This window comes from Macaca nemestrina, chromosome 8 (assembly GCF_043159975.1).
Source record: "Macaca nemestrina isolate mMacNem1 chromosome 8, mMacNem.hap1, whole genome shotgun sequence".
Classification (NCBI taxonomy): Eukaryota; Metazoa; Chordata; class Mammalia; order Primates; family Cercopithecidae; genus Macaca; species Macaca nemestrina.
Window position 1 is genome coordinate 3797112 of NC_092132.1, and position 17879 is coordinate 3814990.

Here is a 17879-nt window from a genome sequence, read left to right on the forward strand (position 1 = left end):
CCAGGGCGTGGGCACTGAGGGTGGAGGTCCGGCCCCCCACCCAGCGTACCCAGGTCCTCCTCCCTCTAAAGAGGGCCTGCCTCCCTCACAGTTTCCATTGCGAATGTGTTCACTGTACCTTTGGAGCCATGCGGCTTCCCAGTACCGCTGCTGCCCCGCCTGGCCCGGTGTCCCAGTTGGGCTCCTGGTCCACCGCCCCACCGCCCCTCTTCCCCGCAGGGCCCAGCCGCCCAGGCCTGTCGGAGTGTGTGCACAAAAGCGCCGGGCGCGGGAGAGCTGGGGAAACTATTTATTTATTCTGTTCGTTCTCAGGGCAGCGGCGGGGCCTGGGCCAGCCTGAGGGTGCGGTCACCGGAAGCGCTGGCCTCGGGCTCCGGGAAGGCGGCGGCGGGGCCGGGCAGCAGCAGGACGAGGCCGGGCCCGGGCCCCGCGCGCGGGCGTAGCTCAGGGCCAGCCGCTCCAGGCGCCGCTTGCGCATCGCTGCCTGGGCGGTGGCGTGCAGGGGCCGCAGCAGCACGGGGGGCGAAGCGCCCGGGCCGCGCAGCAGGAAGTCGAAGTCTGCGCGGTCGCGGGGGTCGTAGAAGAGCGGCGCGCAGGCGGGGTCGGGCCCGGGCGGCCAGGCGAACGGGAAGGGCAGCGTGAAGTCCTCGGTGAGCACGCGGATGGCGAAGTCGTCCTGCTTGCCCAGCGCGCGGTAGGCGCGCCCGATGCCGCGGAAATGCGCCTCCCAGAGCTGCGCGTCCCCGCCGTAGATGTCCGGGAAGGCGGGCTCCGGGGGCGCCGCGGGACCTGCGGGCGGAGGGGACAGTGAACGCCCGGCAGGGCCGGGAGCGGCCCGCGCAGGCGAGAGGCGAGGAGGCCGGGCGCGAAGAGAGGTGGCCAGCCTGGAAGGAGCCGCCAAATGAGCTCGAAAGGCAGAGCTGGTGATGGCCAGGGCCACCCGGTGATGAGGCCAGGCCGGGCCCTGCATTTCTGAGGAACAGCATCAGCAAACCATGAAGAGGGGGAGGTCCTGGGTGTACGGAAGGGGACGCTCACTAAGTACCCTTTGGGAAGAGCGTTCCCAATGGGGAGGAGGCTGCAGAGTTTAGCCAGCGTGACCGTGTGGGGACTGAGTGAGCTTGGGATGTTGAGGTTCTCCCTGAAGGCAGTGGCCAGCTTGGGGCAGGAGGTGAAGCGGTGACTCTCAGTTGAAAGTTGATCCGGCCGTTGTGCAGAGAATGGACTTTGGGGGCCCAGCTTCAAGGTCTGGTCAGATCCAGAGGAGGACAAGATGAACATGAGGATGGGAAAACACCACCTGGGAGAGGCTGCAGGGCCAAATCGCCAGGCCTTGTAGACCGAGATGGGGAGGAGCCTGCGGGGACAGCCTGGCTCCCTGCCTGGACACAGCTGACCCTGGGATCCAGAGGGAGGTGCGACCCCAGGAGGGAGAGGAGGTGGAAGGGGAGTTTGGTTTTGGCTGTCATGCCACCCTTCAGCCTATCCGTGGTCCCCAGAAGGCACCCAGGTTGCTGGCCCATGATCCACACCCTGCCCAAGTCTAGGCCCTCCATTCAGGAGAGACCCCTACATTCCTTCTTTCTTTCTTTCATTCAGCAAATGTGCTTAGCTGTGGGGATACTGAAGTGAGCAAAGCAGCCATGGGAACTCACTTGGGCACACAGTCCAGGGAGGAATGTTGTCAGGCCCCAGGTGGATGCAGGAGTGAGACCAGGCAGCTCCCTGGGGATGGCCACACCGGGAGGCCAGGAGGTGGGAATGGATGAATATGACCATGAATTGTCAGATCCTTCTCCCAACACCCTTGGGAGGGGTAACAATATTCAGTCTATTTTACTGGTGAGTATACAGACCCAGAGAAGTCATACGCAGATGCCGAGCTGAAGCCCTGGGCTAGGCAATCACTTTCCACTATGCCATGCCCCTGGTTCAAGGGCCTTTTGATTAAGAGTCTCTTCCCTCTGCACAAATATTCACTGAGCACCTACTGTGTGCCAGGCAGGCTCTGTTGGAACCATCAGCTACAGCCATGAGCAGCACAGATGTGGGGGTCCTTCCACCTGTCAGGGCCTGAGCTAATCTTTCACCTTCCATGAGCCTCTGAAAATGGAACCAACCAACCCTGTTCTGCTGCCCTTGCAGATGAGATGACATTGACCAGCCTGTTTGATCAATGGGAAGTACTTTCCTAAATCAGCACCGTGGACAGCGCTACACTGGTGGTGAGAGTGGAGCCCTGAGGCTGGAGAGGATCCGGCTCACACAGAGCCTGGACTGCTCTGCTTGTAGAGGGGTGGAGGCTGGAGATGAACACTGTGGGGGTGATGTTTAAAGCCACAAAACTAGATGAATCACTGAGTGGGGTTAGAAAGAGCAGAAGCCCAAGCACAGAGCCTAGAGTCCTCCCTCCTGACCACCAGGTCAAGGAGATGAGGAGCAGCCAGTGAGGGCACCAAGAGGGAGCAGGCAGTGATGGGAGCGTAGGGGCTCTGGAAGCCAAGTGTGGGAGAAGGGACCTGAGCCGTGTGCTGCCAGTGCATCACATCAAATGAGGCCCCAAAAGTGACCTCGGACTCACCAGCGCAGAGGTCATTGGTGACCCTTGCCAGAGCTGCTTTAGTGAAGCACTGGAAATTAAAACCCCATGAGAGTGGGTTCAAGAGCAAATGAGAGAGGAGAACGTGGAGGCAGCCAGGACAAATGACCTTCCTAAGGTTTGGCTCTGAATGAGGAGCAGAGAAGTAGGGCGGGAGCTGGAAGGGAAGTGGGGTCAAGAGACAGGATAAATTGCAGCATGCTTTCATGCAAGTGGGAATGACCTGGGAAAGAGTGGTGTCATGACGCAGGAGAGAGAGGGTGAAGAGTTGCTGGAGTGACAGCGTGAGGTGGGAGATGGAATGGGAGATGCTGAATGCTGCCTTTGGCTGGGAGGAGGGACGGGCATTCATGGGAGCAGGCCAGGATGGACAGTGCCCAGTGCCACAAGTACAGTGGGTGGGCACCTACAAAGTCCTCTTCCAATGGCTTCAGCTTCTCAGGGAAGGAGGGCACAAGGCCAGCAGCACAGTGTGAGGAGAGAGAGGATGGCAGCTCAGAGGAAGAGAAGGTGCGAGGCAGTTGCTAGGTGAGGAGAGGCTGGGCAGACCAGGGAGGGCAGCAGAGCCAGCCTCCTTGCTGCTGTAGGCCTGGCCAAGTGCAGGATGGGTGGATGGGTGAATGGGTGGGTGGATGGGTGGATAAGTGGGTGGCTGGGTGGATGCATGGATGGGTGGGTGGGTGAATGGGTGGGTAGATGGGTGAATGGAAGGGTGGGTAGATGGGTGGGTGGGTGGATGTATGTATGGATGAATGTGTGGGTGGGTGGGTGGATGGGTGGGTGGGTGAATGGGTGGATGGTTGGGTGGAAGGATGGATGGATGGGTGGATGGATGGATGGATGGATGGATGGATGGATGGATGGATGGATGGTTGGGTGAATGGATGGATAGGTGGGTGGATGGATGGGTGGATGGATGGGTGAATGGAAGGGTGGGTAGATGGGTGGGTGGGTGGAGATATGTATGGATGAATGTGTGGGCGGGTGGGTGGATGGGTGGGTGGGTGAATGGGTCGGTGGTTGGGTGGAAGGATGGATGGATGGGTGGATGGATGGATGGACAGACGGATGGACGGACGGATGGATGGATGGATGGATGGATGGATGGATGGATGGATGGATGGGTGGTTGGGTGGATGGATGGATAGGTGGGTGGGTGGATGGGTGGATGGATGGGTGAATGGAAGGGTGGGTAGATGGGTGGGTGGGTGGAGGTATGTATGGATGAATGTGTGGGCGGGTGGGTGGATGGGTGGGTGGGTGAATGGGTCGGTGGTTGGGTGGAAGGATGGATGGATGGGTGGATGGATGGACGGACAGACGGATGGACGGATGGATGGATGGATGGATGGGTGGGTGGGTGGTTGGGTGGGTGGATGGATGGGTGGGTGGGTGAATGGGTGGATGGATGGGTGGATGGATGGGTGAGTGGGTGGGTGGGTGGATGGATGGATGGGTGGGTGGGTGAATGGGTGCATGGATGGGTGGATGGATGGGTGGATGGATGGGTGGATGGATGGGTGAGTGGGTGGGTGGATGGATGGGTGGATGGATGGATGGATGGATGGATGGGTGAGTGGGTGGGTGGATGGATGGATGGGTGGGTGGGTGAATGGATGGATGGATGGATGGATGGATGGATGGATGGATGGATGGATGGATGGATGGATGAATGGGTGGGTGGTTGGGTGGATGGATGGATAGGTGGGTGGGTGAATGGGTGGATGGATGGGTGGATGGATGGGTGAGTGAATGGATGGCTGGCTGTCCCTCCCACTGCCTCTGAGATCCAGAGCTGGGTTTTAGAAGAGGCAAGGGCAGGAGAATGATCGGGAAGGGGCCCTAAAGAGTGAGAAGGACCCTGCACACCTCCAGGTCCATAGGTCCAAAGGCTTCAGGAAGAGAGCCAACCCCTTCCCTGGGGACTCCAGAGCATCAGAGCATTGGGGAGGGGAGGGAGGAGAAGGAACTTCACGGGGAAGTGTTGATGCCCCCACCCTGGCCCAGCCCCACTGCCACTCTCCTTCATGACCTTGGCAGAGCATCTTCTTCTGGAAGATGGTGAGAGGGCCGCTTCCTGCTCCCACATTCTCAGAGCCCCAGGTGCCCTGTCCCCCTTCCCCTCCAATCCCCTCCCTCACCAAGTGTCTCACCTGGAGTGGCTACAGGAGGGGGCAGACCTGCCGGGCTGGGGGTCCCAGGACAGGGGGAAGCCATGCCAGCAGCCCAGAGGGCAGGCTTCTGTTTACTTGGCTGCCCAGGAGATGGGCGGGGCCTCCCAGGGGAGGACAGAACCTTGCATTTAAAGGGCCTCCACTCAGGAGTGGACTGGGGCTGTGGGGGAGGCTGAGTGGGGACCTGTGGGCTCAGTGGCCTCTTGTGCACTAACCTCTCTGTGGACATCACTGCAGCCCCTCACCCAGCACCCTGACCCTCGCCTGGACCCTGCAGGGCCACCCTCTGGGCCAGCCTCCCATCCTTAACCCTTCCCATTGCACCCAGCAACCCTCTGAGATCAATCCCCAGTCACATCTGCTCACCTGCCCTGCTCAGGGGCCATGACAACCTGGCACCCAGAGACCACCAGCCTGTCCCACCAGCACTCTTCCTCCTGACTCGCCTCGGGTCAGCCTGGTGTCCACAGCTGCAGCCTGTGAGTTCTTTCAGGGCAGCTGAGGCCTTGATCCAGCCTCAGCTGGCCTATCCCTCCAGACCACGGGGCTCCCACAGGCATTCCCAAAGTCCTCAGAGCCCAGTCAGCAGTCCCCATCTTCAGCAACTCCAGTAGTCCCTGTGAAGTGGGTCAGACCTCGCCCCAGCCACAAAGAGCTCATGAGGATTTCGGTTCCCTCAAAGTGGGATCAAGCGTTGGTGGGGACACGAGACAGAGAAGGGAACGAAGCCTGGGAAGACGCATCCTGGCACAGTTTTACCGGGGATGGCTTCAGAGCTACGCCGCCTGCCTACGAACAGCGGTGGGCTGCTGTGTCCCCAGCAGGTGTGGCCTGCGAGCAGCCTGGCAGCCAGAGATGGCCTCGGGGAAAGAAAGGTAAGTGCTCCCAGGGGCCTGAGCTGGGGCCTGGCTCCTCACAAGGAGAATCCCAGCCACAGACTGGGATGTGATCGAGCAGTCAACGCCCCTGGTGTTTGAGTGTCACTCATACCAGGCTCTCTGTTACCATAGCCTCTCGTACAGCAGGGCTGCAACACAGAGCAGGATGGGGCTTGACCAGGGAACAGGGGCCTCCTCTCCTCTCCTGATCTCTGTATTTCTCCACTACCTCTCTGTGCAGTTGACTTGAGAGGGTGCCCTTCCCACTCTCCTCTGCAATACAACCCTTTCAGGTTCTGGCTCATACTACCTCCTCCAGGAAGCCCACCTGGCCTGCTCTGTACCTTGGAGCCTCCCAGGCATGGCTGGCACCCCCATCAGAAGTTACCTGTTTGGATATGGTCCCCCCATTGCCTTCTGTGGGCTCCCATGTGTCCTGGTGATGACCTCAGGCTGCACATGGTCTCATGTCCAGGGCCCTGCCATTCGAGGCCACACCCTCTGAGCAGCTTGGGCTCCAGCACCCCCCGCTGAGATTCCTAGGTCAGTGCCAGCCTCAGACTTAGGAAGGCGGGCATGTGGGAGGTAGGGAAGGCCAGGGTTGTCATGGCAAAACCCTGTACCCACTCTGTCTTCCCACCCCCCTGAGAACCCCTCAGAACAGGCCTGGGCCACCTCCTCTGGGCCAGACTTAAAGAAAGGCCTGCCCAGCCCCAGCAGGTGAGCTGGAACCCTTCTCCCCAGATAAGCCACGCCCCATGCTCTCCCCCACCTCCAGCAAGGCTGGGGTGCAGCCGAGGAGATCCAGCAGAGGCCGAGGCTCTGAGTGGGATGCTCGAAACCTGTGGGCTGTGCAACCTCCTCACCTCCCTGAGCCTCGCTTGCCCGTCTGTGAAATGGGGCTGAAGACCTGAGGTGAACAGAGAAATAAATGGGCCTTTGAGAAGGGACAATACAGTATAACAAAGCTGGAATTCAACCTGCCCTTGGAACATCCCCTCACCCTGGAGGCCTGACTTCATGGCCACCTCATGAGGGGACCTTTGTAGTTGAAGACCCTCCGATCTTATGCGGGGTGGGGCTGGGCCTGGAACCTGCCACAGTGCTGCTCTGAAAGGCACACATGTGTCTCACATTCACTGGTATAAAATGACAGACGTGGAACGGGAAATCGAGCTCCCTGCATTCCTGCATGCATGGCACCTGCACAGTTCCTTCCCGTTATTGTCCTGTGTGACACCCCCCCCAGTGAGGTCACAGTGCTGGGATCGCCCCCACAGGCAGAGTGCTCAGGAATGTGGAGCGTGCCTGGGATCTGCCCTCCAGCCATGAGGTCTACGCCCTCTGCTTCCTCCATCCAGGCCCTGAACACCATCTGTGGTCCCAAGAAGCAGCGTCCCAGTGCCCTATCCAGCTTCCACCCCCAAGCCTTTCCTGAGCCCCTGCTGGGCCAGGCTCTGAGCTGGGCGTGGAGAAGGAGGGGAAGGCTGAAGCCCAGCCCTCCCGGCACCTGTAGGCAGGAGTGTACCCAGCTCTCAGACCTCAGAGTCAGCCATGGTGAGTGTAGTCCTGTACTCACATGACCCACATGTGTTTTCCACCTTCCTGTGCTCCAGCCAGATGCCCCCTGACACCAATTCTCAAGGCAGGCGCAAGTCAACTTCAGCTCAGCCTGGTGGGCTGCGGCTGAGCGACAGTCCTGAATGGCGGCTCAGCAATCAATATCATTGTGTGACTGCGAGAGGAAGAAAGAGTTCATCCTGACATGCTCATTCTGCCGACCGCCACCGAGCACCTCCTGGGGACCTCGCCCCAGCTGGCTAGTGGCCTCTAAACCAAGCTGCGTCAGTCAGGGAGACACCTAAGCTATTGTAACAAAGCACCCCCAAATACAGTGGCTAAAACAAGACAGAACATTTGTCTCCCTCCTGCAACAGTCCAGCCAGCGCAGGCCTCGAGGGCAGCTCTGCTCCTTGGGGACACTCAGGGGCCCAGGCTCTTTGGCCTGTGGCTCTGCCCTCACCCGGGGGTGGGTGTCCTCATCTGCAAGACTGAGGTGCAGCGGCACGTACTGCATCCCAGCCCAGGAGGGGCAAAGGCAGTCATGGGCTGACAGCTTCCTATGGAGAACACAAGGAGACACTGCCCACACCACTTCTCAAATTCCAGGGCTGAGGATTTTGTCTTGTGGTCCCCCTTGGCTGCAAGAGAAGCTGGGACGTGCCATCCACTCCTGGCTGGCCATGTGCCCAGCATCTGGAGGGACAACCTTCCTTTGGCGGCAAGAATGAAGCCGACCCAATGCGTCTCAGTGTGGGCTCCCCTGCAGCCGAGAGTGTGCACTTCCTGGAGCTGCTGTAACTAATTACCACCAGCCTGGGTTAAAGTCACATCCCTGGGCCAAAACCAAGGAGCCAGCAGGGCCACGCTTGCCCCAGAGGCTATGGTGGAGCCTTCCTCACCTCCGCCGGAAGCTGGTGGCTGCCTCCCTCCAACCTTTGCCTCCGGGGCCTCACAGCCTCCTTTCTGTCTGTAGTCAAACCTGCCTCTGCCTCCCTCTTGTAAGGCCACACATGATTGCATTGGGGGACCACCTGGATAATAATGTCCCTAAAGATTCTTAATTTCATCACAGCTACAATGTCCTTTTTTCCCATAAAAAGTAGGTTCCGGGCATGAGAACATTGATACTTTGGGGGCATTTCTTCTGCCTACCAGGCAGATCCCAAGGCAGTAACTCAGGGCAGGCGTGTTCTTGGGACGTGATCCCAGGAAACACCGTGGGATGGGGGAGGAAGAGAGACTTGGAAGGTGGGAAGCCGGAATGGCGTTGTCAAGCACCCAGCATCCTGGAAGCCACCGGGGCGTGATCCCACTGGGTCACCCCATCAGAGGGATAGGGCTGAGCTGTCTGTCCCCGCCCCCAAATCACAGGTCAAGGCTGCTCCCAGGAAAGCTGGATTCCCTGGTAGCTTCAGCAGTGGCCAGAGATCCCCCCAGAGAGAGAAACACAGGTGATGGCAGGTGAAGAATAGGAATGACGAGAGCCCAAGTGCGGGGTGAGGGGGCAAGAGTATCTGCGCTCAGCCCACCCTCCGGAGCCTGTTGACTGTAAACTGGGAGGGCGACAGAAAGAAACCCAGACGGAAATGCCGTTAGGAAAGGGAAATTTGCAGGGAGCTCTGACGGTATCGAGGTGGGCGGGGGACACTCTGTGTCCATTCTGTGACCTGAGATGGCCTCTCAGGGAATGACGCTGAAGCAGGGGCTAGGCAGGCCTTAGGAGCAGTGTGTGCAAAGGCCCTGTGGCAGGAAAAGCCCCAGCCCCTAAGGACCATGAAACATCAGCCCAGGAGGCCTGTGGCTGGTGAGCAGTGAGCCGAGAGGAGGCCGAGGGCACCGGCGAGACAGGGGAAATGTGGGGGACGTGTAGGAGCCAGCCCCTTTCTCCTGCCTGGGGCCATGGCCTGACATTCCTTCCTCTGCCATCAGCATTACCCCCTCCCCCCAGCAGCTCCCCCACTACACACTGGCCTTTGCTTTCTCCTTCAGCAGATCAGGAAAGCCCCGCCTTCCTGAGGGACAGAGAAGGGTGTCCGGCAGAGGAAGCCTATTGGTGGAGGCATGCAGGCCCCAGGCCCCAGGCCCCAGGTGGTGGCTGCCTACGGAGGAGGGAGAGCAGGCTTGGCTGGCCTCCCCAGAAAGGCCCCTCCCAGCGCTCCCCCCGCCAGGAGTTATTTTTAAAATCTCATTTTCAGAAAGCGGAGGAGAAAACCTCTTTCTTTTGCCTTTTCTCCACTCTTTTTTCTGTGAAAGTGTAGGAGCGGGTGTGGAGGAGGAGGGGAGCCCTGGAAGGCGAGGAGGAGCCCCTGGGCAGTGTCCCAGCTTGGGGACCCGGGCCTGCTGCTGACCGGGGCTGCCCCACCCTGCCAGTGGGACCCTCCCTGGGCAATCTTGGCATAGGGAATCCCCCATCTGCAGGACGGGGACCCGCCCAGGGCTGGGAGGTGAGCACTGTCTCTGCCCCCCAAGGGGGGCCTCAGTCCATCCCTGCTGTGCTCCTGAGAGCAGCAAGGCTCAGAGAGGACAGACACTCCCTCAGCCGGGAGCGCAGAGCCCCGGCAAGAGCCCAGAGCCCCGCCAGGCCACAGCTGCCAGGGAAGGGCCAACCTTGAGGCCCTGCAGCCCCACGTGGGGATCCCAGCGCTGCCACTAGAGGCTGGGTGGGGAGTGCTCAGTGGTGGATGTTTTTGTTTTTCTGTGGTAAGAACACTTAACATGAGATCTATGCACTTAACAAACATTTAAGTGTGCAGTGCAGCTTCGTTAACTATGGGTGCAATGTGGCACGGCAGACTTCCGCAACGTATCTTCACTGAGACTTTATCCCCATTCAGCAGCAATGCCTCCTTTCCCCTTCCCCCCTACCCCCTTCCCTGGGAACCACCATTTTACTCTCTGCTTCTGACTTTGACTCTTAGATTCCATGTAGAAGCAGAATCAAGCAGAATTGGCCTTCCTGGGTCTGACTTTATTGCACTTGGCATGAAATCCTCCAGGTTTATTCACGTTGTCTCATGGCAGGTTTCCTTCTTTTTAAAGGCTAATATTCCATTGTGTGTATATACCACATTTTCTTTCTTCATTCATCTGACCAGAGACGCTGCAGGCGTTTCCATACCTTAGCTATCCTCAACAAAGCCGCAGCCATCATGGGAGTGCAGCTATATCTTCAAGATCCTGGTTCCATCTCCTTTGGCTGTAACCCAGTAGAGGGATTGCTGGATCAGATGGCAGGTCTATCTTTAGTTTTCCGAGGAACCTCCGTGCTGTTTCCTATATTGGTTGCACCATTTTACATTCCCACCAACAGGGTACAAGGGTTCCCTTTCTCCATACCCCGGCCAACCCTTGCCATCTTGTCTTTTTGATGCCAGCCATACTAACAGGTGCAAGGCGATCTCACTGTGGCTTTGATTTGCATGTCCTGGTGATTAGTGATGGGCACCTTTTTATATACCAGTTGATTATTTGTCGTCTTTGGATAAATGTCGATTCATTACCCACTTTTTCATTGGCTGATTGGGTTTGCTGCTCTTGAGTGACAGCAGTTCCTTATAGATCTTGGATGTTAACCCCTTATCAGAGAGAGGGTTTGCAAATATTTCCTCCCATTCCACAGGCTGCCTTTTCATTTTGTTGTTTCCTTCGCTGTGCAGAAGCTTTTGAGTTTGGTGTCGTCCCACTTGTCTATTTTTGCTTTTTCGCCTGTGCTTTGGCTTCATATCCAAAAAATCATTGCCAAGACCCATGTCAAACAGCATTTCCCCTGTTTTCCTCTAGGAGTTTTACAGCTTCAGGCCTTACGTTTACGTCTTCTGTGGGGGTGTCCACTGGTCAAACAGGGCCACTGTCTCCTGGGAAGGGAACTTCAGGGAGTCAGGACTTGGGGCAGCAGCCAGGGGAACCGGTAGTGGGACCCAGCTGAACGAGGAGCATGGGTGTCCACCTGGCCCCTCCTGTCACCTCCAGTCACAGCACAGCCCCCACCATCCCCCCACCCAGTCAGGCCCAGCACGATTGAACAAACCATATCGAGAACAAATGCTATGGGAGCCCAGAGAAATCAGGGATGGCTTCCCCAAGGAGGTGACCTGGGTGGGAGTCTCCAAGGACAGATACGAAAGGGCAAAAATGCTCTTTCTTTAGGAAAGTGTGGGGTAGGGCGCATTCCAGGAGGAAAGCACTGCACAAAGCCTCAAACCTGGCTGCAGCCTAGGAACCCCAGGGAGTTGGGCAGGGACAGAGAGAAGGAGCCTGAGAGGCCAGGGAGCTGCCCCTTCCTCACTGAGTCCGGCCCTTCCTCATTGCAGGCGAATAGCAGGAGGGGGAACGCCCTATGCAAAGGCTTGGTGGTGGGAGCCACATGGCACCCTCGGGCAGTCACTGCTCCCAGGGGGTAGTGCCTGCAGCCCCAGGTCTAAGACGGTGGGATGCCAGGCACCCCTACTCATGACGCCCTTTCTGCGGGTCTCTGGCTGGAGGGAGGTGCGGCGGGGAGGGCGCGTGGGCTGGGTGGCACGTGTGCCTCTCACAGGCCCCCGGTCCAGGCCGTGCCCTCCCGCCGCGCGAGTCCTGCCTGGGCCCGCAGCGCCATCTGCCGGCCGCGCGGGAGGCCGGGTCGCGGTGCCGGCGGCGGGGAGGCGGCGGGTGCCACTGGTCCAGGGGACTCGTCCTCACGCTAGACTTGGATCTGGGGACCTGAGTTTGATACTCATTTCCACCACTGATTGCTGTGCGACCAGTCACTGGCTCCTGGCCCTCTCTGAGCTCCGCCCCAATCCCGGGGCGGTGAGCAGGGAGAGGCCCAGGCCGCGAGAGGAGAAAGCGGCCACGCTGACCCTCGGTCCTGCTCCAGCATTACAGATGGGGAGGAGTGCACCGTGAGGCACGGCGAGGTTCCCGGGCACGCGGTCAGCAGAGAGGGGGCTGGATTTGATTCCGGACAGCCTGCCCAGCCCCACAGGCTGAGCTCCCAGGCTGTCCCCGCTCCTGGTTCCTTCCACTGGAGAGGATCCCAGAGGAGTCAAGCACCAGCACCCAGAGGGGAGCCCAGCACCTCGCAGGTGTTCAGACTCAGGCCCAGAGGGGAAGTCACAGCTCCAGCCCCGGGACCTGTCACCCGCACAGGGACCTGGACTTAGCAAACAAATAACCCAGGCCAGATCATCCACGAGTCTCCCAGGAGACAACTGAGGCCCAGAGAAGGAAGGGGCAGGGCCGGGACCCCTTGAGGACACACGTCTGAGCACGCACGCACAAACACAGGCACACACGCACGCCTGCTGTCCCCAAAACACAGACCCTAGAAAGGATGCTGTGGACACTGGAACCATTGTGACCTCAGGGATGAGGTCAGGCCTGCCAGGGCGGGGGAGGGTCAGTGCCAGAGACAGGGCCAGCCCACAGGCGTGAGGCCAGAGCTAGTGGTGGGTTCCTGTGGGTCTGCACTGCACCCCAACCATGGACGGGCAGTGTTCTGAAAGGCCACATAGCCACACCCCGACGGGTAGAATGTCGTCAGCCGTGTCCCAAAACTCCAGGTCAGCTCAGCCCCAGCAGGGACCCCCTGACCACCTACCAGTACTCAGCCTTATCTGTCAGGGGAGTCTCCCTGCAGGCCATCCAGGGGCCCCTGTGCTGAGGAAGGAGGGTCCTGCCCCCAGGAGCAGCCTGCGGGGGTTGGAGGGGGATCAGGTTGGAGGAGAGGCGGCCAGGACCGCGGAACCTTAAACTGGAGTGAGGGCCTTGCCCACATAGCCTGCACCTGTGAGGGCCAGAGGGACCGTGGCCTGTGTCGCCAGCAGTGCCCGCAGGCTGTATGAACGGGTCAGTGACTGGATGGACAGACCGTCCACCTGTTTCTCTGAGCCTTGGTTTCTATTCGGCACAATGGAGATGATACCACAGCCAGTGTTTCTGCAGAGATTTAAGGGACATGAATAAAGGAAGGTTCCTCCACAGCCTTCCAGGGTCCCCAGGGCGCCCCAGTGTCCCAGGGACCTGGACAGACACAAAGGGCATCTCTACCTTCCTGTGTCTGACAGGCAAGTCAGAGCTGTCTGGCCCCCAGCCCAGAGCCCCACTTGCCCCCTCTATGGGGACCCAAAGCAGGTTCTGCTGTGCAGACACTCATCTACCCGGGCTGGGGCCCACAGCGAAGCCATGGGGTCAGAGTAGGCTTCCCAGTTGCAGTCCACGCTGGTGAATGTTCTGGGAGTGTCTCGGTACCTGCCTGTGAACTCAGGCATTTCCAGCCCTCACAGTCCTGGTTTGAATGTTGTCAGGCCTCCCTTCTCTGCCATAGCTTCTGTTGCTAAGCCGAGAGTGCTCCTCTGCAGATGTTTGCTAATAGTGTGTTCACATCGTTTTTCTATCTTTAAAAATACATTTAACTCTGGAAGCTACAGGGGCTGCGATGTGGGTTTGGAGGGGCAAGGTACGGGCCTCGCTGGTGCCTGCGGCCCATGCTGTGACCGCTGCTGTGCCTGGGGGAAGCCGGGCTCTAGCTCCAACAGGATCCTCACAGCCACTCCCAGAGTCGGGCCCAGCCAGGTTTGTCTGGAAGGTCACCCTTTCCAGGATGAGGGAACTGGCTAGTTTTCGGAGAGGCCACAGGAAGGAGGTGGGTTCCAGAAGGGGTAAACTGTGTGTTGACCTCTCAAGGTCAAGACAGCAGGGTTTGAGGGCCTCCCCAGAGCTGCCCTGGCCCTGAGATGCCAAGAGATGTCAGAACATGTGATCTCCAGGACGCAGGCTCTGGAGCTCTTCCTACTGCAAAGCTCAGATGTGCAGAAATGCAGCTTCTCAGGCAACCCCAACCTTATGATGCAGTTATGGGATGGAGAAGACTGGTGGGTGTCTTCCTACAGCCCTGGCAAGGGGACAGAAAGAAAGGAGGAGAAGGAGACATGCTCTGGGCAGAGGGGCCAGGGAAGCAGAGCCTCACAGGGTCCACCGGAAGGCATTTGGGAAGCTGGATCTGGTGTGATGATTGCAGGGGACAGACTGGATCCTGGAGAGGTGGGAGGGCTGTCACAGTGCCATGTCCAAGGTCAGGACTGGGCCGGTGGTGGCTCTGGATACATTCCCTGCTATGAAGCACTCCATTCATTCCGCCAGTATTTGCTAGGCACCTGCTGCATGGACCAGGTGTTCTAGGTGTCAGGGATACTTTGTGAACAAAAGAGATAAAGACCCTGTCCTCATGCCTTACCTTCCAGGTAGGGAGACTGCCAGTGAGACCAGAAGCAGGAAAGTAAACGATATGATGTTACAGGGCGAAAAGTGACATGGAAAAAAGAGAGGATGGGGAGGAGGAAGTGTGGGGTTAGGATTTTAAATCAGTTCCTCAAGAAGGTGACAATTGAGCAAAGACTAAAATCAGGTGAGGGACTGAGCCAGGCAGCCATCTGGAGGAAGGGTGTTCCCCAGACGGAAGGAGTGGCCACGCAAAGGTCCAGAGGTAAACGTGCACCCGGTGGTGGGAGCGCCCCACCACCGCGGTGGAATCAGCAAGGGAGAGCAGAAGGAAATAAGGGCAGAGAGACCACTTTTGTTCTTATGTGTCTTTTTTCTTTTCAATTACAGTATGTTTACAGATGATAAAATTCACTATTTTTAGCTTATAGCTCTCAAATTTTGATAAATGTATATAGTCATGGACCCACCATCACAAACAAAATATGGCAGTGGGTGCATGACTCCCAGACAGCTCCACCTCCCAGACACTCCCTCCTGTCCCTCGGAGGTGAACTCTCTCCAACTCCCACTCCCTGGGAACCACTGACCTGCTCTCTGTCTGTAGTTTCACCTTTTTCAGAATGTCATAAAAGTGAAATGACACCACATTTAGCTTGTGGAGTCTGGTTTCCCTCCTGGAGCATCCATGCTTTCGTGTTCATCAGTTCACCTCTCTTGTTGCTGAGTAACTTTACTGTGAATGTGACATGGTTTGTTTATGCATTCCCAGGGTGAAGGACATTTGGATTATTTCCATGTGGACATATCATAAATAAAGCCAGTATAAATGTTTGCGTATATATTTTAGTCAGTAGTCATTTCGCTTGAGTGAATGCCTAGGAGTGGGTAGCTGAGCTGTTTGGTAAGTGTACATTAACTTTATTAGCAGATACCAGGCTACCTTCCAAGAGGGCTATAGCACTGTGCATTCCCACCAGCAATGCATGGAAGCCCAGAGCTATTCTGCAACCTCACCAGCACTTGGTATTTCCAGTGTCTCTGATTTTAGCCGTTTTAGTAGATGTGTGGTGATAGTTCACTGTGGTGTTAGTTGGTTTCCCTCGTGAGGAATGTTGAGTGCTTTTCAGGTGTTTCTTTGCCACCCGTCTGCCTCCTCTGATGTCTTGTCCCAGTCTCCTGCCTGTGTTTTCTTAGGCTGCTTTGCTTTGTTTTGTTTTGAGAGTTCCTTCCATATTCTGGAGATAGTCCCTTATCAGATATGTGATTTGCAAATACTGCCTCCAAGTCTACAGCTGCTCATTTCTTAATGCATATCCCTTAATCTAAATAAAAGAGAGGGGGACCAGGTGCAGTGGCTCATGCCTGTAATCCCATCACTTTGGCAGGCGGAAGCAGGAGGATCATTTCAGCCCAGGAGTTCAAGACCAGCCTGAGCAATATACAGAGATCCTGCCTCTATAGTAAAAAAATTTTTAAAAATAGGCAGACAAGGTGGCTTGCAACTGTAGTCCTAGCTACTTGGGAGGCTGAGGCAGCATCATCTCTTGAGCCTAGGAGTTCGAGGCTACAATGAACGAGCTATGATTGTGCCACTACACTCCAGCCTAGGCAGCTTTCTCTCTAGAAAACAAAAATAAAACAAAGACAGAGGAGATCTCTAAAAGAAAATGATATTTATTCAGGAATAGGCATTGCAATAGTAATACGTGTGCCATAGTAAACCATATGCCTATTCAAGGCTGGGGCAAGGGTAAATTTTTAAAGGCAAAATTAAAATGATTGATTATGTAAGTTGTTCTGAAATAATAATTCTTGGCTACAAGGGTCAATAACAAGGGTGGGGTGAGTCCTAGGTTGGAAAGACAGTTTTCTGGGTAGACAACCTCACAGAAGTATTTGTGTGTGTGTGTAAGGTTGCAATTGGCCTTTGTGCAAGGTTGTGGGTTTTGCAGAGTCTTTTGTGATAGTTCTTGCTGTCAGGCATTTGTGCATGAGAACCATTCCTTTATGGCTTCCTCCAGCCCCATTTATCAGAGTTTTAACACAGTGACTGCATTTTGATTCCGACAAGTTTCACATATCTTTCAAAAAGCAGAAGTTTTTAATTTTTATGAAATCAAATTTATCATTTCTTCTTTTATATAGTGCTTTTGGTGTCACATCTAAGAAATCTTTGTCTAACCCAAGATCATAAAGATTTCCTCCTATATTTTCTTCTGAAAGTTTTAGAAGTTTAGGTCTTACTTTTGGGTCTTTTTGATCTTTTTCAGTAAATTTTTACATACGATTTGAGGAATGGATTGGGGTTATTTTTTGCATGTGTCTATCCAATTATTTCAGCACCATCTGTTGAATGCTTTTTTAATAGAGTTGCTCTTGCACCCTTATCAAAAATCAGCTGAAGCCAGGCACAGTGGCGTGCATCTATAGTCCGAACTACTCAGGAGGCTGAGGCAGGAGAATTGCTTGAGCCCAGGAGTTCAAGACTGCAGTGAGCTATGACCACACCACTATACTCCAGCCTGAGCAACAGGGTGAGACCCTATCTCTAAACAAAACAAAACAAAAAGAATCAATTGACCTTATATGTGTGGGCCTTTTTCTGGAATCCATGTTCTGTTACACATATTTATATTTATGTGCTTCTATCAATATTACATTGCCTTGATTACTATAGCTTTACAATAAGTTTTGACATTGGTAATGGTCCTCCAATTTGGTTCTTCTTCAAAATCATTTTGACTATCCTAGTTTCTTTACCTTCCCATATGAATTTTAGAAACAGCTTGTTGGTAACTACCAAAAAAAAAATTCCTGCTGGGGTTTTTATTGAAATTGCATTGAATATTTAGATAAAGTTAGAAAAAATTAACATCTCAACAATATTGAGTCTTCCAATCCATGAACATGGTATATCTATTTATCTTCTTGATTTATTTCATCAATATTTTGTAGTTTACAGTATATAGACCTTGCAATTGTTAGATTTATGCCTAAATAACTCATGATTTTTGGTGCTAGTGTACATGGTACCTTTTTTATTTCAGTTCCCAATTGTTCATTGCCAGTATGCATAAATATGAATACTTTTTATTGACCTTACAATTTGTAAATTTGCTGAACTTATTTTTTAGTTCTAGTAGGCTTTTCTGTAGATTTGGAATTTTCCACTTGTATAATAATGCCTTCTACAAATAAAAACAGTTTGCTGCTTCTTTTCCAGGCTGTATGACTTTTATTCCTTTTTCTTAACTTCTTACATTGATTAAGTCCACAGTCTAATGTTGAATGAGAGGGGTAAGAGCAGACTTCTTGCCTTATTCCCAGTCATGTGGAAAAATATTCAGCCTTTCACCATAAAGTATGATACTAGCTGTAGGATTTTTATAGATACTCTTTATCAGCTTGAGGAAGTTTTCTTAATTCCTATGTTTATTTTTGAATAGATGTTTAGTTTTACCAAAT

At 55.2% G+C, this 17879-nt stretch overlaps 2 protein-coding genes across 7 annotated transcripts in view; one reads left to right on the top strand and one right to left on the bottom strand.

Moving 5' to 3' along the window:
- Positions 1 to 274: 274 nt before the first annotated feature.
- Positions 275 to 4878, bottom strand: C8H8orf90 (chromosome 8 C8orf90 homolog). The gene is made up of 2 exons (XM_011752674.3): positions 4753 to 4878; positions 275 to 789 (listed from the first exon to the last, which is right to left on the bottom strand). The coding sequence occupies exons 1-2, from the start codon at positions 4814 to 4816 to the stop codon at positions 290 to 292; spliced, it is 564 nt and encodes a 187-aa protein (XP_011750976.2). The 5' UTR covers positions 4817 to 4878; the 3' UTR covers positions 275 to 289.
- Positions 4879 to 11768: 6890 nt separating this feature from the next.
- The window catches only part of LOC105488404 (maestro heat-like repeat family member 5), a 71980-nt gene continuing 65869 nt past the window's right edge, over positions 11769 to 17879 (top strand). For 3 of the 6 annotated variants that reach the window (XM_024794916.2, XM_011752403.3, XM_071067714.1), the window contains exon 1: positions 12577 to 12754. In XM_024794916.2, the coding sequence (XP_024650684.1) occupies positions 12675 to 12754 (80 nt within the window). In that variant the 5' untranslated portion in view covers positions 12577 to 12674. Of the gene's footprint in view, positions 12278 to 12576; positions 12755 to 12946; positions 13041 to 17879 lie in introns of those variants that run through there. The other 3 variants (XM_071067713.1, XM_011752402.3, XM_071067712.1) reach the window with 3 other exon arrangements.